General features: G+C 30.1%; 1 protein-coding gene across 1 annotated transcript in view; it reads right to left on the bottom strand.

Moving 5' to 3' along the window:
• LOC129912372 (eukaryotic translation initiation factor 5B) overlaps positions 1-22,294 on the bottom strand; it is a 156,231-nt gene that overhangs the window by 53,866 nt on the left and 80,071 nt on the right. Inside the window, exons 6-7 of the mRNA XM_055990579.1 lie at positions 16,652-16,847; positions 14,704-14,811 (exon numbers count right to left, since the gene is read on the bottom strand). Of these exons, the coding sequence (XP_055846554.1) occupies positions 14,704-14,811; positions 16,652-16,847 (304 nt within the window). The remainder of the gene's footprint in view (positions 1-14,703; positions 14,812-16,651; positions 16,848-22,294) is intronic.

Here is a 22,294-nt window from a genome sequence, read left to right as displayed (position 1 = left end):
CCACTTTTTATTTATGGGAGTTATGTTCCACTTGAGTGGGTTGACATTTAATTTAAGAATTATATCCCACTTGAGTGGGACATAAGCTCCATATATTTTTCATTTAAGTGGGACATAAGCCCCACGCTTTTCGAAGTATAAAAGAATAATGAACAATTATAACTTTGGTATATTTTATTCGCGTTTTGTTCCAGAGTCTTTAAATGCAAAAGAAACTTTGAATAAGATAATGATAAGAAACAAATAGATCCCACCTGTTTTAATTGGTGGAAAGCAAAGCGGACACAAATTTCTTACATGAGAATCTATTTAATTTTTGGAACCCAAACGCGAAGCGGAAAAAAATTTTGCCCACGGGAGAATCAATTTTGAGGTGTGAAAATAAAAATTCGCGCGAATTTTTATTTTCACACCTCAAAATTGATTCTCCCGTGGGCAAAATTTTTTTCCGCTTCGCGTTTGGGTTCCAAAAATTAAATAGATTCTTATGTAAGAATTAATTTTTTTGCCAAGTTATAACACAAACATATCTTTGTTTTTTGGTATACACATAAATAAAACAATAAAACCCAAGATACTTAGGTTTATAAACAGTGAAATATTTTTGGAGGCTGAGAGCATGCTGCTCTGCTGCAATCCCCTTGATTGGATACACTATTGAATCGGCTTATTTGCCAATAAGGTGGGACATAAGTGCAAAATCGAATTATGTAACTATCCCAAATACAGTTATTCAGTTGGGAGATAATTTTATAATTTGTAAATTCTTTGTTAGTGAGACATAACGCCCATCCTGCATTTGTGGGTCTTTTGTCCAACCTGAGTTTGACATAAGCCCCACATTTAATTTGGAACTTATGTCTCACTCAAGCGGGATGTAAGCCCCACAGTAATAGTGGCTGTTATGTCCCTGTGCCAAAAATATGGCATTTCAATACCAAACTGACTGCAGGTGGTTACATAGAGATTTCTCCTAAGCTCCACTTAGCAGGATTTTCCTCACTGAAAAAGTGAAATAACGTCGAATCGGCGTAATTTCACTTTATCATTGTGAAATAAGGCCGAATGTTGAAATTCGGCGTTATTTCGCTTTTGTAAAGTGAAATAACGCCGAATTTTGGAATTCGGCGTTATTTCGCTCGGCGTTATTTCACGGCACCTCTTACCATAAAGAAACTGATCATTAAAAATTCATATTCCTTTCTCCCAAGAACAAAAGTATACTTTTCTGATAGAACTTAGTATGCTGATTTTGAATCCGAATTCAACAAATTTCAATCAGCTCCTGTTATTGAGATATGGTATTTTTTGAGATTTTATAATCAAAAACTTGATTTTGTAATTCTCTAACGCGTATATCTCAAAATCCTGACGTGCTAGATTCTTTTTGACTTCGGATTCGAACTCAGCACATCAGAAACCATAAGAAAAGTATACGGGTTGGGGTCAAAATTCTGCCGGGGTCAAAATTCTTTTGTCAAAATTCTGCTTTCAAAATTCTGCTTTACAAAATTCTGCTTTCAAAATTCTGCTTTTTAAAATTCTGTTTTTCAAAATTCTGTTTTTCAAAATTCTGCTTTTCATAATTCTGCTTTTCAAAATTCTGCAAAAAATTAAAAAAGGGTTTGGAAAATGTTAAAAAGCGCGCGCTTTTTAACATTTTCCAAACCCTTTTTTAATTTTTGCAGAATTCTGTAAAATCATCTTTTTGAAAAAATTATCTGCTTAGGTATTTGATTACTTACCTACATAATTTGTCATTTTTTAAATGCGAATTAATTTTTGTTTTATAAATGAATACATTTGAAAATATTAAGAAAAGGTTTTTAATATTAAACATTTCCGAAAATAACTAAAAATTTATTAATTTATCAAATAAAGATGAATATTCAAAAATTTGAATAAGAAAAGGAATATACAACATCGGTTCCAATTAGTATACATATTTTATTTCAAAGAAAGTCAGTATATGCATTTCAAAAAATATTTGCGACACTTAAATAAAAAAATTTAGGAAAGTACCAATGTTTAATTACATTAATGAGGTGTATTTTTCTTTAGCCAGCGCATATGCCATACAAAAAAAAACAGAATTAGCAGAATTTTTTTGTTCAAATATAATGCTGGCAGAATTTTGAAAAGCAGAATTTTAAAAAGCAGAATTTTGAAAAACAGAATAGAAAAAAAGCAGAATTTTGAAAAACAGAATTTTCGCTGAAAAAGCAGAATTTTGAAAAGCAGAATTTTGAAGCAAGAATTTTGACCCGATCCCAAAGTATACTTTTGTTCCTAGGAGAGACAAATTTTAAGATTTAGAAGACAGTGTATCGAATGGTTTATCACAGATAAGATATTTCTAAATAGAAAAATATTATAAAAAATTACAAAACACGTACATATAAATTGTTTTAATGTATTTTATTATAGTTTTCTTTACATATTTGACTTTTTATATATAACGGGCTTTGAGATTTTACATTTTCCTAAATTAAGGTGTTTTTGTCCATGTGGGATTTACTAAAAACTGTAGGATTTCAATATTTTTGCTGTTTTTGTCAATTAGTATCTTAAAATGTTTGTAAACTTTAATTAATAAATACAAATTTGGTGTCATAATGATAGATCATATTATGAAAAATAAGTTCTCCAAATTTGAGGTCCGTCAAGATAGCACCCACACCCCCAAATTTCCAAAATCTGAGTATGCAATAATTTGTTGCTAATTTGTTGCTAATTAGTTGCTCTAATCCCGAATTTGTTGCTCCACCCCTTCCCCCTCAAAATTGATGGAAAGGGTGTGGGTGCTATCTTGACGTCAAGATAGCACCCACACCCATTAAAAACCCAACATTTCAAAAAACTGAGTACGCAATAATTTGTTGCTAATTTGTTGCTAATTAGTTGCTCTAATCTCGAATTTGTTGCTCCAAGATTTGACCTTGAAATGCACTTCAACAGTTTTCTCAAAAAAGCTAAATTCCCTAAAAATGAACGCACAGCGACAAAAAAGGTGTCAAATTAAAGGGCTTCTCAACACCTTTTCAAAAAGGTCTCATTCAACTTTTAAATCCATCTCCTTCATGTCCAAAATGCATTGTGGAACTTGTGGAACATATCAAAACGTCAAGATAGCACCCACACCAAGAAAAACCTAAAAATTTTAAAAAATAAGTATGCAATAATTTGTTGCTAATTTGTTGCTAATTAGTTGCTCTAATCTTGAATTTGTTGCTCCACCCCTTCCCCCTCAAAATTGATGGAAAGGGTGTGGGTGCTATCTTGACGTCAAGATAGCACCCACACCCCCTTATTTCCAAAATCTGAGTATGCAGAATCTTAGGGATAATTTGTTGCTAATTAGTTGCTCTAATCTTGAATTTGTTGCTCCATGATTTGACCATCAAATCGTCTGCAACAGATGCATTTTTTGTGGAGACTTTTTATCTATAATTTTTTTCAAAAAACTAAAAACGCCAAATTAAAAACATAATTTCATGCACTGCAAAAAGTAACTTTAAAATTTTCCATCGCTTTTCATTCCAGCCTTAAAGTCCAAAAACTAGTCAACTCTCACCCCTAAAAGCTGTGTGGGTGCTATCTTGACGTCAAGATAGCACCCACACCCCCAAATTTCCAAAATCTGAGTATGCAGAATTTTAGTGTTAATTTGTTGCTAATTAGTTGCTCTAATCTTGAATTTGTTGCTCCATGATTTGACCATAAAATCGGCTGCAACAGATGCAGTTTTGTGGAGACTTTTTATCTATGATCTTTTTTAAAAAACTAAAGATGACAAATGATAAACATGATGTGATACTCTGCAAAAAGTTACTTTAAAACTTTAAATCGCAATCCATTCCGGTGTTATAGGCCAAAAACTACTTTTTGATGACGTCACTTCGACAAAAAAAAAGTAGCACCTCAACGAATTAAATCCAAAAATCTGAAAATGCAGAAATTTTACTCTTTTGTGATGTTTAGATCTAATTTAGATACTAAATTTTTCCATTACGTACCTATGTAGGTAGGTAGGGTAGAAGGGGGAGCATTTGCCAATGGGGTGCCTTTGCCAGCCCAGGTTTTTTTCCAAACCAAAAGAATATTAAATACCGAAAAATAATTTTCTGTTGCACATTTATGATTGCAAACTTTCCACAAAGTTTGACAGCTATTGGCTGGACACGAAATAAATTAGACGCTTGTGTTAGTTTTTTAATGTTGAGAACCAAAATATGAGGGTACATAAGCGTCGTAAATTTTTAATATTTGTCTTGTTAAATTACTTTGTCATACAAATATCTTTTGAAAATTATGTGTACTATGCTGTGTAGAAGTGATTTTTTTACTGCTTAACTTATAAAAAAGTTATAAGTAAATTTTCGAAAGATTAGCTTGTGGGGTACATTTGCCATTTGTTTTTGGGTAGGTTTTGCTCTGGCAAATGCACCCCATGGGGTACATTTGCCAGAAAGGAGCTTTTTCAAAAGAGGATGGCAGGATCCTACAAAATCAATCAGTTCTTCGTATTTTCAGCTAAAAAGAAGTTTTGTTTATGATTATTGGTTTTATTTGTATTAACTTTTATATTTAGGTAACTGGCAATCCCTCCCCACCCCCGTGGCAAAGCCTCCCGCCTGGGGAGGCTTTGCCACATCACTTTTTGTTTTTTTGAATAAATTATTAAAAATAGAAACAATTAATATATCAGAATGAAAAAAATATTTAAGTGAAGATAATAAGGTCAATAATAATATCAGATATAAAAAAATTAAAACAAACGTCAAAACTTTGCGTTAAGTCAATTTTCCTAAATCCTGGCAAATCCTCCCCCTTCTACCCTACCTACCTAACTAACAAAAATATATCACATCCACAATATAAATTTCAAAAATCTGAGTAAGTATACCTACCTACAGATATTAATTGCTACAACCAATAACCACTTAAGTCGAAAAAGAAAACAAAAATTAGGTCTTACTATATAATGCTCCGCATTTTTTAATGTGCCGCAAAAACAGCTCAATCTTTTCTTAATTCGATGTAGATGGTTTTAATTTATCATAGTTAAAAAATTAGGAAGACGAGACTTTAAATTGGAAAGCATCATTAGCGCACTCAAAAATTTTTGGCTTTATTCACTAAAGCGGTTATTGGTTGTGGCCACATTGATTACTGTAACTATATAACTTCAATAGAAATTTGGTGTCTCATTGATGTTATTTAATTTAAGTTCCTAAAGGCCTCAATCCCACATTTGACCTCTCTTATATTGCCCAACGTTTTCAAAATTGAAATTGAATTTTAAAAAACTCAGTTTTTTCAAACAAAGGAATATGATAACAATAAGCATTATTGTTACAATTTCTTGAATCTTTAAAAACTTGTACAAATTGTGAATAGTGTGGGTATTTGTATCCTAACATTTTGATGCATTTTTCCGTGGGCTAATTTTATCTATATACATAGCCTTAATTTTATAGAGATGCATTTCACATTCATATAATTTCATTTACTACCACTATTACATTTCTAAAACCCTCAACGCTCTTCATCCAATCAGATCGCTACCTATTTTTTTTAAACAAACAAAATAAAAATTTATCTACCTATACTAAATAAAAAAAATCACATATTGATTTTCTTAAGAATAATCGCGTGTGTATGCGTTGATTTTAATTTTGGCTCCGCCCTCGACGTCTACTTTGATGAAAATACACTATCCAAATCAGATATACCTACACGCCTACCCCCTGAAATGTTTCTTTCTTTAGTCGGTTTCAGAACTGCTCTGAGGTAAGTATGATTTGCGTTCTCTCGAGTCAAAAATATTATGACTAAGGTATATACATATATATATATACACATTGATATAGCTCGGAGGATTTCATGTGGATTTTAAATATTGATATTAGGATGAAAGTTTTTTTTTCTTTACTTTACGATGAAAATCGTTGCATTCTTTAAGGGAAACAGTAAGAAAGTAAGAATTTTAAGCCCTGATTTTTCAATCGTCACCTTAATGAAATTTGGTAAAAACCTTGTATTAGCTATAGAAAGCAATACTAAAGAGTTTTAGTAGGTATAAAAAAAATTGAGTGTGAAAGGGTGTTTTTTGCAAATTGACAGTAATTGGTCCCAAAAAGCCAATGAACCGTGTATAACGTCTAAGAACTTACCTAAGTACCTAGATAGTATAGGTATAAACGTTCAATTTGTCATCGAAACAAAAAGTAAATGAATCATTGGCAGATTTTATTATCCCTTCGAAAAAACTCCCTTTGACCAAATTTTGTTTTATAAAAACACTTTATTTTTGCACTCAGTTTTTTTTTTTCAAACATACCTAGTACCTACCTATGTACCTAATATGACAACAATAAGAATTTGTGGTTACAATATCTTGATTCTCCTAGAAAAACCTTTAAAATCTCGTACAAATTTTTTTTACATTTTGATGTTTTTTTCGCAGGCTCATTTAAACTTCACAGTCCTTTTCATTTACTGCCTTTCTTACAGCTTATGACCTTAAGGCTTTTCATTCAATCAGGTCGTGATTTACTTTTTTTAAACAAACAAAATAAATTTCTAACTACCTACCTATTCTAAATAAAAAAAAATCACACTCGCTTCAAGAGTAATCCTCTGCTTTTACGAAAATAAAAGGTACCTAATAATTACATCTAAATCTACAACTGTGAAATGATTTTTCTAAAATCGGTAAAAATATTGATGTTCTTTACCAACGGATGAAATGCATTTTTGCACTTAACACTTTTTCTATATCATCATCATCATCATCATCATCATCATCATCATCATCATCATCATCATCATCATCATCATCATCATCATCATCATCATCATCATCATCATCATCATCATCATCATCATCATCATCATCATCATCATCATCATCATCATCATATAATAAAACGGCAAACACTTATTTTGTGGTACAAAATACGCGGCCCACAAAAACCGAAGGGGCATATATTATATACCGAACGATAGGAAATTTATCTAGATGTGCAGAATGTATACTTTTTTTATTTTTTTTTACCGAAATAGATAAAAATAATAAATTAAAATTGAGAAAAAAAAAAACAAAAACAAATGTGCTGAACCACGCCCTCTCCCTTCTGTAAGTGGAAACTTCTAAAAGCAAAGACGAGAAAATTCGAAGACATTCTCGAATTTCGAATAAAATTAAGTGTTGCATATTCTTAGTAGTAAATAAAGTGATTTATATAGTGTGCTTATTTGAGCATAAATAAAAGTTACAATTGGCACTCGAATTTTGAGTGCGGGGTCGGCTATTGAAATAATGAATGGTTCATTAAAATAATTAATGGTTTATTAAGTTTTGGCGCCTTTTTAAAAAGAAGAAAAAAAGATTTATTTTATTTTCGTCATATCTTTTCTATTTTTGCTTTTTTTGAAAAATTGTCAGATATAAAAGATGTAGATTTTTTAATTTCCGACAGAATATATTAAATAAGTTTTTTTGATTTTCGCTTTCGTTTAGAAAGACATGAAATTTTTACTTTTTTCGTCATATCTTTTCTATTTTTGCTTTTTTTGAAAAATTGTCATATATAAAAGTTGTATATTTTTTAATTTCCGACAGAATATATTAAATAAGTTTTTTTGATTTTCGCTTTCGTTTAGAAAGACATGAAATTTTTACTTTTTTCGTCATATCTTTTCTATTTTTGCTTTTTTTGAAAAATTGTCATATATAAAAGTTGTATATTTTTTAATTTCCGACAGAATTTATTAAATAAGTTTTTTTTGATTTTCGCTTTCGTTTAGAAGTTATAGCGACTTTTGTGAAAAAAAAACATCTCCCAAACAAAAAGACATGAAATTTTTACTTTTTTCGTCATAACTTTTTTATTTTTGCTTTTTTTGAAAAATTGTCGGATATAAAAGATGTAGATTTTTTAATTTCCGACAGAATATATTAAATAAGTTTTTTTGATTTTCGCTTTCGTTTAGAAGTAATAGCGACTTTTGCAAAATAAAACATCTCACAAACATTGAATTAGTGAATGTGTATTGATTCTAATGAATGGCGTTCATTGTTTTAACGAACAGGTTCATAGAATCTTTTATCAAAAATTGTCTCAGATATTTATGAACGGCTGTTCATTAAATTGCATTAAAAAAAAAAAACATTAAAATGTAATAAAAAGTATTTTAATACAAGAAAATTTAATTAAAAACGAATTCCTAGGTAGGTAGCTAAATTATAACTTTTTCGTAAGAATTGAAATTAAACTTTAAACACACCTCTTATTTTTTTAGTACAAGAATAATAAATTTGAATCAAATTGCAAATTGTATTAAAAACTTAAATAAAATTTCTTGTCCTTGGTTTCAGGGTTACCGTAACCTGAAAATAGAAAAATATTGTTATGGGGATTGTATCACCAATACCTTTTAAGTATCAAGAGTGTAACAATGGAAATTTATTTTTTCAAAATAACTGAAAAAGATTACCTATGGCTGATATACCATCTACCATGCGAACCTTGTCTTTAACAGTAATTTGAAAAAAAAAAAAAACACCTGTCAGACAAAAGGAGAAGGAGAGACAGAAAAACAAGCAATAACTTCATCATCATAAAAAGAAGAGTGCTTATACTGATACACAAAATATCTAAAATAAAAGTAATTATTTATAATTTTTGAAAGTTTTTTAACTGCCCATAATTGCCTCATCCCAACAACGGTCATATCCTCATATCTGGAACAAAAAGCTATTAGGTTTGCACCTTAAATCAAAAGTGTTCTTTGCGTAACGTTCCTCTCCGTCTCCGTGTATTGCTGTTCCAAACAAAACCTGTTGTCGAAAACAGGAATGAAAATGCAAAATTTAAAAACAAAATCCTCAAACACATGTGAGAGATGTAAAAAATACTAGATAACTTAGTAGGTATTACCTACCATATTTTTTTTTTTCTTAAATAGGAAAAAAGGTTTTAATAATGAAGAGTTTTATCAACACTTTCTTCCTTTTGGGGGTAACTCAGTGTTTAGCTTCACAATATATACTAGCCGACCCCGCACTCAAAATTCGAGTGCCAATTGTAACTTTTATTTATGCTCAAATAAGCACACTATATAAATCACTTTATTTACTACTAAGAATATGCAACACTTAATTTTATTCGAAATTCGAGAATGTCTTCGAAGGTTCTCGTCTTTGCTTTTAGAAGTTTCCACTTACAGAAGGGAGAGGGCGTGGTTCAGCACATTTGTTTTTGTTTTTTTTTTTCTCAATTTTAATTTATTATTTTTATCTATTTCGGTAAAAAAAAATAAAAAAAGTATACATTCTGCACATCTAGATAAATTTCCTATCGTTCGGTATATAATATATGCCCCTTCGGTTTTTGTGGGCCGCGTATTTTGTACCACAAAATAAGTGTTTGCCGTTTTATTATATGATGATGATGATGATGATGATGATGATGATGATGATGATGATGATGATGATGATGATGATGATGATGATGATGATGATGATGATGATGATGATGATGATGATGATGATGATGATGATATAGAAAAAGTGTTAAGTGCAAAAATGCATTTCATCCGTTGGTAAAGAACATCAATATTTTTACCGATTTTAGAAAAATCATTTCACAGTTGTAGATTTAGATGTAATTATTAGGTACCTTTTATTTTCGTAAAAGCAGAGGATTACTCTTGAAGCGAGTGTGATTTTTTTTTATTTAGAATAGGTAGGTAGTTAGAAATTTATTTTGTTTGTTTAAAAAAAGTAAATCACGACCTGATTGAATGAAAAGCCTTAAGGTCATAAGCTGTAAGAAAGGCAGTAAATGAAAAGGACTGTGAAGTTTAAATGAGCCTGCGAAAAAAACATCAAAATGTAAAAAAAATTTGTACGAGATTTTAAAGGTTTTTCTAGGAGAATCAAGATATTGTAACCACAAATTCTTATTGTTGTCATATTAGGTACATAGGTAGGTACTAGGTATGTTTGAAAAAAAAAAACTGAGTGCAAAAATAAAGTGTTTTTATAAAACAAAATTTGGTCAAAGGGAGTTTTTTCGAAGGGATAATAAAATCTGCCAATGATTCATTTACTTTTTGTTTCGATGACAAATTGAACGTTTATACCTATACTATCTAGGTACTTAGGTAAGTTCTTAGACGTTATACACGGTTCATTGGCTTTTTGGGACCAATTACTGTCAATTTGCAAAAAACACCCTTTCACACTCAATTTTTTTTATACCTACTAAAACTCTTTAGTATTGCTTTCTATAGCTAATACAAGGTTTTTACCAAATTTCATTAAGGTGACGATTGAAAAATCAGGGCTTAAAATTCTTACTTTCTTACTGTTTCCCTTAAAGAATGCAACGATTTTCATCGTAAAGTAAAGAAAAAAAAACTTTCATCCTAATATCAATATTTAAAATCCACATGAAATCCTCCGAGCTATATCAATGTGTATATATATATATGTATATACCTTAGTCATAATATTTTTGACTCGAGAGAACGCAAATCATACTTACCTCAGAGCAGTTCTGAAACCGACTAAAGAAAGAAACATTTCAGGGGGTAGGCGTGTAGGTATATCTGATTTGGATAGTGTATTTTCATCAAAGTAGACGTCGAGGGCGGAGCCAAAATTAAAATCAACGCATACACACGCGATTATTCTTAAGAAAATCAATGTGTGATTTTTTTTATTTAGTATAGGTAGATAAATTTTTATTTTGTTTGTTTAAAAAAAATAGGTAGCGATCTGATTGGATGAAGAGCGTTGAGGGTTTTAGAAATGTAATAGTGGTAGTAAATGAAATTATATGAATGTGAAATGCATCTCTATAAAATTAAGGCTATGTATATAGATAAAATTAGCCCACGGAAAAATGCATCAAAATGTTAGGATACAAATACCCACACTATTCACAATTTGTACAAGTTTTTAAAGATTCAAGAAATTGTAACAATAATGCTTATTGTTATCATATTCCTTTGTTTGAAAAAACTGAGTTTTTTAAAATTCAATTTCAATTTTGAAAACGTTGGGCAATATAAGAGAGGTCAAATGTGGGATTGAGGCCTTTAGGAACTTAAATTAAATAACATCAATGAGACACCAAATTTCTATTGAAGTTATATAGTTACAGTAATCAATGTGGCCACAACCAATAACCGCTTTAGTGAATAAAGCCAAAAATTTTTGAGTGCGCTAATGATGCTTTCCAATTTAAAGTCTCGTCTTCCTAATTTTTTAACTATGATAAATTAAAACCATCTACATCGAATTAAGAAAAGATTGAGCTGTTTTTGCGGCACATTAAAAAATGCGGAGCATTATATAGTAAGACCTAATTTTTGTTTTCTTTTTCGACTTAAGTGGTTATTGGTTGTAGCAATTAATATCTGTAGGTAGGTATACTTACTCAGATTTTTGAAATTTATATTGTGGATGTGATATATTTTTGTTAGTTAGGTAGGTACCTACCTACATAGGTACGTAATGGAAAAATTTAGTATCTAAATTAGATCTAAACATCACAAAAGAGTAAAATTTCTGCATTTTCAGATTTTTGGATTTAATTCGTTGAGGTGCTACTTTTTTTTTGTCGAAGTGACGTCATCAAAAAGTAGTTTTTGGCCTATAACACCGGAATGGATTGCGATTTAAAGTTTTAAAGTAACTTTTTGCAGAGTATCACATCATGTTTATCATTTGTCATCTTTAGTTTTTTAAAAAAGATCATAGATAAAAAGTCTCCACAAAACTGCATCTGTTGCAGCCGATTTTATGGTCAAATCATGGAGCAACAAATTCAAGATTAGAGCAACTAATTAGCAACAAATTAACACTAAAATTCTGCATACTCAGATTTTGGAAATTTGGGGGTGTGGGTGCTATCTTGACGTCAAGATAGCACCCACACAGCTTTTAGGGGTGAGAGTTGACTAGTTTTTGGACTTTAAGGCTGGAATGAAAAGCGATGGAAAATTTTAAAGTTACTTTTTGCAGTGCATGAAATTATGTTTTTAATTTGGCGTTTTTAGTTTTTTGAAAAAAATTATAGATAAAAAGTCTCCACAAAAAATGCATCTGTTGCAGACGATTTGATGGTCAAATCATGGAGCAACAAATTCAAGATTAGAGCAACTAATTAGCAACAAATTATCCCTAAGATTCTGCATACTCAGATTTTGGAAATAAGGGGGTGTGGGTGCTATCTTGACGTCAAGATAGCACCCACACCCTTTCCATCAATTTTGAGGGGGAAGGGGTGGAGCAACAAATTCAAGATTAGAGCAACTAATTAGCAACAAATTAGCAACAAATTATTGCATACTTATTTTTTAAAATTTTTAGGTTTTTCTTGGTGTGGGTGCTATCTTGACGTTTTGATATGTTCCACAAGTTCCACAATGCATTTTGGACATGAAGGAGATGGATTTAAAAGTTGAATGAGACCTTTTTGAAAAGGTGTTGAGAAGCCCTTTAATTTGACACCTTTTTTGTCGCTGTGCGTTCATTTTTAGGGAATTTAGCTTTTTTGAGAAAACTGTTGAAGTGCATTTCAAGGTCAAATCTTGGAGCAACAAATTCGAGATTAGAGCAACTAATTAGCAACAAATTAGCAACAAATTATTGCGTACTAAGTTTTTTGAAATGTTGGGTTTTTAATGGGTGTGGGTGCTATCTTGACGTCAAGATAGCACCCACACCCTTTCCATCAATTTTGAGGGGGAAGGGGTGGAGCAACAAATTCGGGATTAGAGCAACTAATTAGCAACAAATTAGCAACAAATTATTGCATACTCAGATTTTGGAAATTTGGGGGTGTGGGTGCTATCTTGACGGACCTCCAAATTTGAGCTCAATACGAATATTAGTTTTATTTTTGTACTAGTTCAACCGAATTTAAAAGGGCTATTTTCTACAAACTACTCATATTTTTCAAAAATCAATTTAAAAAAAATGGTACGTGCTAGAATTTTTCTGAAACCAGATTGTTTCAGGGAAGTCAAATCTTTCATAATTTAAAAAAATTATTTAAAGGAAAAAAAAAAAGATACATTTTGCAGACCAGTGCATATGTATAGTGGATATGCTACGAATATTTTCCAAAAAATTTGATTATGTCCTTTAGAAGTTAGAGTTTTCCTAGTTTATACAATCATTTATAAAGTCATTTTTTAAATCGTCATGTCATGGCGCAGCATAATATTATTCAATTGACTACTTTAACTTTCTGTGATCTTGAATATCTGAATTTTAAATACACAAGACCACTTTCAATATATCCTCTTTAAAAGAATCTAAACCTTCAAGTTTTTTTTTCTTTTTGTAACAAATTGGTTTTCTACTAACCAATCATTCAAGATATAGAAGGAAAGGTACTCTACTTAGTCCAAAATGTATTGAAAGGAAACAATATAATTGAGGAAGTAATAATTACAAAGCAAAGAGACCATCTGGCTTTAAAGAAGTCGAATAAGAAGAAGATCGTCTCCTCGAACTTGAACTCACAGGATACCATTCTGCATTTAACATCTGACTTTGTTTGTGCGAGTCGTGGACTGATGGTGGAGAGTGCAATTTTCATTCCACTTGAGTTTTTTTTTTTTTTTTTGTATTCAGTTTTACTTATTCTTGTTCCTGTTCTGGTGCAACGAGTTCTTTATATATACCCTAACCTGCTCCCGATGATGACATGCACAACACGATAATAAGGCTTTGTTGTTGTGTACAGGAAATGTGTGATTGTCCAGAAAATTATGCGAAATTATCGTCCTTTTACGACACAGGCAAGTTTTTTTTTAACAAAAACAACAATCGAATAAGAAAAAAACAACGAATTCGTCTGTTAGTTACCACTTACAGAATCTATACCCATAAAAGTAGATACAAATTCAATAAACCCGATGGAGAAGTCGTAGCTCGTAGTTGGTTTTGGTGGCAACTTAGAGTAAACATTGAGTGCGATATTTTACGCCACCTATCTCGGTTGTTTTCAGGATTTTTTTTTTTCTTCAAGTCTTTTCTGTGGGTTCTGTGTAAACAGTTTCAGTTTGTAGTTCCATGCCTTTGCTGGAGACCTAGGATTCAGAGCGAACTATCTTCGACTTCTATTTCTACCCCCAGGAGTATAATTTTTTTCTTGCTGGAAGATACACACACAACGGGCATATATCTTGTTACTAATGTGTCAACATTAGAATTGAAAACATAATGCAGGCATTCGTCTGGAGAAGCGAGATTCGACCGCGTGAGTCTGAGTTTACTCCAAAGCAAACACACCTGTGTCAACAGTATGCCCTCTTGGCGCGTTCAAGAGGGTTTGTAAAGTTTTTTTTTCTACATTTTTTTGAATTCATAATAAAAAGGGGGTTTGAATCTTTGGATTTTTTTTTTTTTTTCATTTTTATCAGCAGCATGTTTTTGTGGTTTAGTTTAAGAAGCGCACGCACGCATGCCCCTGATCTCAACAAAGAATAATTGTGTTCGCTCATTGAACTTTGGTTATTAATATCTTTCAATTTTTTTTTTTTAGTTTAGTTTATCTTGGTTCCATAAACTTATAGATTGGGGGGTAACACTAAGCATTTTTTATATAAAGGGAACCTTTCATATATTGTAAAAAAAAAAAAAAAGTCTAGGAAAATAAATAGTAAAACACTTACCTCTTTGCTTGGCACACAAATTGGAGTACCCTCTTTGACGATACCATTTTCAACCATTACACCCATAACGATTGGATCACGACTGTTAAAAATAAATTGAGGCAGTATCTGTAAATGAAAAAGAAACAAATTGATATATTGGTTCGAAATTGTGTTAAAAAATTTGGAAAGACAAACATATTTTTTATCAAAAACATAAATTACTATTTAGGAAGGAAAAATTATGACAAAAAGGTTACTGTAATTGTATGAAGTGATGGAGTATTTTTAATTAACCTAATTTTTGGAGTTCCACAGGGTTCACTTCTGGGTCCTATTTTATTTTGTGCACTTATGAATACAAATTTTCAAGTGTGCAATTTTAGGCACTGACATTCGATAGTTCTTTACCGGTAAAAAAAATTTCTTAACCCCTTGTAACCCAAGATCGTAAATTTTAAAATTTATAATGTCAATCGGCTTGCATTTAACTATCATATAACACGTATTTTTTAAAAATTCAATATCTTCATTATTTATTTAGTTAATTTTACGGAGTAAAAAAATAAGTTTAAATAATTTATTTTTGTATATAAATGCAAAAAATTCAAACAAAAAACTATCTAATATTTATTTTTAGTCACAAAATCTAAAAATAAAACCCCGTTAGTTTATACTTTAAAAATATTTTTTCTGAATTTCGTAGTTTTTACATAAATTTATTTTCAAAAAACGCCGAACTTTCAACATTAACTTCCAATTAAAAACTATTGTTACAATTTATAAGAAATATTTCGATAAAGCAATATTTAAAAATTATTTTAAAAGCTTACTGGCCAACAATTTTCAACTTTTAAACAATGTTCAGACACATTTATACATAATATTTATGTTGTTTGGGTTCAATTATCCAAAAATGCACATTTGTTTTTTCTAGAAACTCTATTTTTTGATATGCTTAATTTTTTTTTTTTTTTTTTTTTTTTTTGACGGGAGGAAATCTTCAAAAGACACTTGGCAGTATTCGACACCAAGTAGTGTGGGACTCTTAACCACTAAAACCACCTCTTTATCAGGACCAATCTTGAGAGATCGACATCAGATTTTTCTTTCTTAACTTTGTAAAATCACTTTGGGGGAAGTTTAAACTTTTAATACTTTCCCATGTTTTTTTAGACCATAAGCTCATGAGGCTTGGTTCTTCTTAAAAATATGCTTAATTAAAAAAATTTTGTTGTTCTGGAGCCCGTCAAGTTCTTTTGTAAATCCCTTTGAAAAATATTTTTTTTTAAATTTATTATAACTAGAAAATGACAAACAACTCTATGTTTTATTTTTTTTCAAAGAGTTATTTTTCAACGATTTTCAAACCTTTATAAAAGTGCATAAAAGAAATCACGCTACATCCTTTTTAAGCTTAAATTTTTAACGGACAAACAAGTTTACACTTAATTTAACTGAACAAAAATCCTGGTTTGAACGCGGTTTTAAATTAAAAAAAAAAAAAACAACATAAAATTGAAACGCTTCTTCCGGCCGGTTTCTTTTTCGATGCAACCCATTAAAATTGTTAAGTATAAAATTTTAGTAATTTTAGTCAATAAATAGCCGTGGAAATAATTTTTGACGCCGAAAATTACCAATGTCGTCCAGGAAAGTATAGTAGTTTAATTTCATGTGGAATTACCATTTTAAATTTATCACTTTGGGACAGTCACTTAGAAGGCATTATTTTTTTTTTGTTTTTTGATAAAAACTGATGACACACGAAAGTGTTTATCTTTAATGATACCTTTTTAATAAATTTTTTGAAAGTCTTTCTTTTTTCGAAAAGATCAAATAATTGAACTGATAATGAGCACCAACGTTTGCTTTTTTTTGGTTATAATAAAATCCTTGATTTTTGAAATTTGTTGCCTTTTTTATCAGGCATTGAAAAAAAAAAATTGGTAAAATATTTATTACTTACCTTAAGCTTACAAGGGAAGACGGCAACCGATCGGAACTCTTCACGTTTCTTTTGTTTAAGTTCTTCACGATATGCCATAAATTTATCAAACAAATGATAAATAATATCGGCTTGGAAGATTTTCACGCCCAATGAATCAGCCATTTCTTGAGCATCACGTTCAACTTTAACATCGAATGCAAGAATAGTTGCATATCTGAAAAGAAACAAAAAAAAAAATAAAAACAAATTTTAGTATTAAATAAAAATGTATATTTTTGACAAAAAAAATATATTTGTCAAATTGAAAAAATGGAACAAGTGATTTACAACTAATAAAATTAAAAACAACACAGTAACACATGAATAAAGTTCCAGATTTCTTTGTGCAATCAATTTGTCCAAGTTGACCTCAATAAAACAAAATCTTTTTGTCTGATCATCAACTACAAAAACTTGCAAACGGCAAAATTTTAGTATATCACTTCTCATTTTCTTGGTGATGACAAACTTTTATTACATTTGTCACGAAATCATTGATCGTAAAACCAGATTATGTACATCACTCAAAAATACTTAAAAACAGAAACATGAATGAATTCATTCTGAGTTTTATTATAGCTGAATAAAGAACTCACATCCCGTCAATAGGGGTCTAAATTTGATCACTTTGATGATTTTGTGTCATTTAAAGGCTTTATATAAAAAATGTATGTCAATATGTCTAATCTTCATGAATGATATGACATTACAAAAGGAACAAAAAAATGTAGATACCTAATGTGAAGAATTTCGTTAATTTCGAGTTGCAAAAGGTATAAAAATAATTTATTAAATACAATAATTTTTTTTATGAAAAAATGAAAAAATCACTTCCATCACCCAAAAATCAATTTTTTATATGACAACCTATAACAACTTTTATACCATCTGAAAGTCTATTATTTCAGCTCAAATTATTTAGTTCAACCATGTTTGTACGACATCTACAAAAAAGATCTAGAATTTTTTAACCCAACCAATTTTTAACCCAACCATTGAAAAAAGGAAGAAAATCAATCTTTTTTTCTTACTTACCTTAAAGTTGTTTTTTTTTTTTTTTGTAATGCAACCTACAATAAATTTTATATTATCTAAAAGCTTTTCAAATGATGCTTTACAAAAAAGGAAGAATTTTTTAAAGCCAAGCTGAGATTATACTTCCTACACTGGTGGCTGGTCATCGGAAACAAATATCCACAGGAGTTTAGTGGGATTTTTCAAGTTTTTTTAATTTAAGATTGTGTAGCTTGTAATGAGTGTACCGTTATGTTTGATATATCAAGTGAAAGGTTATATTATCAGCATTCTCAATAATGTTATATCAAATTTGTACCTGCTCTAGATCAAAAGATACAAGGTGTTAAAAATTTTTACCATTATCTCAAAACTGTGTATATGAACCTGATTGAAATTTTGTCCTGTCTATTCTCTATCTCCAGTATAAATTTGATTAATTTATCTCATAAAGAAAAAAAAAAGAAAAATAATATCTAAACGTTTAAAAACGGTCAAAAAACTTGTTTTTCCCGCTGCTCAATAAAAACTCATTTTAAAATTAAAATTTTTTGCACATGCACATGGAAAATACCTACATATATGTTCTAAATTTTTTTTTTAAAGCTTCAAAAAATTCTTTAAATAAAAAAGCATCTTAAAATACCCATAAAAATATGTCTTTTTCAAAAATTCATATTTAAAAACGCAGAAAGAAAAGTTTTGGATTTGTTAAAAATTTCATAGATATGGGGGCAGTTTTGCCAGAAATAGTTAAAAAAAAAAACAGATTTTTAATCCTACCACTTTTTTACCTCCCCAATTGAAAAGAACCCGTTATTTCGAAGCCTTCACCTGTGTTTTTTTTTTACAATTTTAACAGAAAAACCTATTTTGTGTCCCCTTGACATTTATTGTTATTGTCATTGTTTATCATAAATCATGCATTCCAGATGAACGACTAAGTTTTATTGTTAACTTAATCGTTACATTATAAGTTACTTAAAATATGCCTAACTTTAACATTTTGAGTCATAATCGCAATGCGCACCCTTTATTTTTAAGATAATGAAACTTCAAACTTCAAGATTCATAAATAAGCTAGAAGCCATAAAAGCGTATAATTTTTATGATTCATTCAACCCATTAAATTAACAACTGTGACCGCACAATGAGCCACCAATTCTCCAACACTTTTAATTTTTTGTTTTTTTGTTTAATTGTTACACTCATCGCCGCCGCCAACAACTATGACCATAAAAATTGGAACAAAAGCCGTTCATCTTCTTTGTCTTGGCCCGCTTTTCCAAGTCCTCGCCTCCACAACCACCAACAGAATTTAACAACACGGATCGTTTCCTCTCACTGTAATGTGCCTGGTGCCTGATGTGATGGGATTGATTGTATTGAATCATCGTTAATTGGCCTTTACGGGTCATCATTAATATATTACGAGATTACGATTGCCTGGCAAAATCCACCCAAAAAAAAACAACACAAAGTCACTAGTAAGAATGCAGTTGTACACTGTTAATCAGTTGAATAGGTCCGAAGTTTTTGAAAATATTTGTATGATGCTAAGAAAAACTTATTGATTTATATTTTTTTGAACTTGACTTCGAAATATAAACTTTTTAAAAAATTTTAAAGTTAAATTAATGTCAAAGCTTTTGACCTATTCAAATGATGTGGAGTGTATTTCACCTACAACACTCATTCAGTTTTTATGATGCATGCTTTACAATTAGTAGTAAGTATAGATACCCAACACCTTGGCTACGAAGTTCGGGCTTCGGGCCGTGGTCCATGGTCCAGGGCGAGGTGCTTGACATGTTTTTAGCACCAAAACAGATTGACATGAACACAATAAAGGTAATTTGATGTCAGGGGGAATTTCTTGATAACTAAACCGGGAAGATTGATGAAGTTTTCCGTTTTTTTTTTTTAGTTTTTATATTTTAATTGCTCATAACGAATCGCGGTTGTAGCCGTGTCATGTTTGACGTTGCATTCTTCAGTTGATTGGTTTGTTATAAAATTTTAATGTTGTACATTAAAAGCTGATTGATTGAAGATTTTTTCTTTGTCTACGTCTGCAATGTCGATGACTCAATAAATGCCATTTAGATAGGGTCCGTAGATGATTAGGTAGTCACAGAATTCACAAAAAATTCTGACATTCATTGAGAAAAATTGGTAAAAAATGCAATTTTTACACTGAAAACAACAAATTTAAATTTTTAGAATTTTAGTTATTTGAAAATAGATTTTTGTCATAGTTTTTGAACTAAGGGTGGGCTAACATAAAACAGTGATGGAATTTGTTGGAATTACCATGGTTAGTTGAGAAAAAATTTTAAAAGTAAAATTTTTACATTGAAAACAACAGATTTTGATTTTTAAGAGGTTGGTTATTTGAAAAAAGCTTTTTGTCATAATTTTAGAACTAAGGGGGGCTAACAAAAAAAAGTGATGTGATTTGTTGGAAGTATTTTTTAAAAAGTAAAATTTTTACACTGAAAATAAATTTCAAATTTTTAAAATGTTGGTAATTTGAAAAAAGTTTTTTTTGTCATTGTTTTAGAACTAAGGGAGGGCTTACAAAAAACAGTGATGTGATTTCTTGAAAATACCATGGTTAATTGAGAAAAATTTTTAATAGTAAATTTTTTACACTGATAACAACACATTTACAGCCATATTTATAAAAGAATTTTAAAGGTTGTTTAACGTTAAACAACTTCTAAATAGCTTTTAAGTACAAAATGTGTATTTATAAAGAATTTACACATTTAAGAAACGTTGCTTAACGATTGCTTAACTTAAACGACATTCACCGCGTTTAGAGCTTGCTTAGAGCCATTTTAAGATTGATTTGACCACATATGAATTATTACTAAGATCGTGAGCTCAGTATCATGTTATTAATTTATCTAGGGTGTGGGGTGAAGACTTCATTTTGGTTTGAAATGAAATTATTCCCTAAAAGGAGCTTGAATTTTAAATTCAAATCAAAGAATTAAAGAATGTTAAAAAAAAATAAAATGGTTAGTACAAATGAAAAAAATCAATGCTGTCTGGCTTTGTCTGTGCATTTTATTAAGGAATCCGACGAAAGCAAACTCATCGTCAGCGACCTAATCTTTTTTTTTTGCTCAGTCAAGGTTAAGAATTTTTGTTTACAAAAAAACATTCCCTCAAGTTGTCAAAAACCACGTGATGTTTCTAATATGTAATAGTTTTTTGTACTAACTAGATTCGTTTAGTTAATCATCTGTGGAAATTCGATTATAAATACAAATTTAAGCAACGATGCTTAAAGGCGAATTAAATATTTAAGCAAGCTTAACTAAACGACATTTGAGAACCAGTTTAAGCTAATCTAATAAATACCGCTGTTAGATTTTTAAGGTTTTGGAAACTAGAAAAAAGCTTTTTGTCATAGTTTTCAAACTAAGGAAGATATTGTAATTTGTTGAATTTACCATGGTTAATTGAGAAAAAATTTAAAAAGTACAATTTTTACACTGAAAACAACAAACTTTGATTTTTAAGATTTTGGAAATTTTAAAAAAGCTTTTTGTCATAATTTTAGAATTAAGAGTGATCTAACATAAAACAGTGATGTAACTCTTTGGAATTACCATGGTTAATGGAGAAAAATTGAAATAATCCCTACTCAAATTGTGTCCTTACTTGCTTTTTGAAAAAATGTTTGTTTTCATTTAAACTCTCAACCTTTCAACTGGCCAAAAAGAGTTTCTATAAAAAAAAATATTCATTCATGTTAAATGAATGTCTGGAGCAGACTATTAATCTTTTCTACATAACTCTTTCAGCAGACACTCAATAAAATTCAGCCTCTGTGTGTGCCTAACTGACACACAATGTTTGCCGTAAATAACATAAGTTCAGACATGAACTGTCAAAATCATCCACAGGAAGATTTCTCGAGAACGGATGATATTGGTAAAAAAAAATTAAAAAATCACATCCACTTGGGTTGTTGCAAAATGATACAATAACCAACAACAATAAACATTGATCATCTTTTTCATTCTGAATAAAAGAAACTCTTCGCTTAGCGATGAGTAATTTGTAAAGGGTGTTTTATTTGCTGACAGAAGAACATCCTAAAAATGTTATCTGTCAGTTATTAGCCCGAGGCAAGTTCTGACATTTTCATTTTAAAATTTTCTAAAAAAAGATATCGCACATTTTTTTTAAACAATGTTTTAAAAGATATAAATCTATTACCGAATTGCAGTTTAAAAAAAAAGATCCAACACAAATACAAATTTTAAGTTCATAAAAAACCATTTTTAATTGTTAAGTGCTTTAAAAAAGAATGTTGAAAAAAAAACACCCTTTTAACATCCTCGTATTCAAGGTTTTTTTTTTTTTTGGCATCTTGTTGTTGCAGCTTATAAGACAATTTATGCACACTTTATGAAACAGACAGAAAATACATCTTCTTTTTTTTTTTTGAGTCAAATCGAAAGGTAGAATTGATAGGGTAAATGTATCTCCGTACAAAGAAAAACGTAAGCATAAATTTAAAATATTTTATAGCGGAAGGCAATTGCCATCATTTTAAATCTTTATTTAATCTTTTGTCTCCAAAGACAA

The sequence above is a fragment of the Episyrphus balteatus genome, chromosome 2 (assembly GCF_945859705.1).
Source record: "Episyrphus balteatus chromosome 2, idEpiBalt1.1, whole genome shotgun sequence".
In the NCBI taxonomy this organism is placed as follows: domain Eukaryota; kingdom Metazoa; phylum Arthropoda; class Insecta; order Diptera; family Syrphidae; genus Episyrphus; species Episyrphus balteatus.
This window is presented reverse-complemented; position numbering and strand designations above follow the sequence as displayed.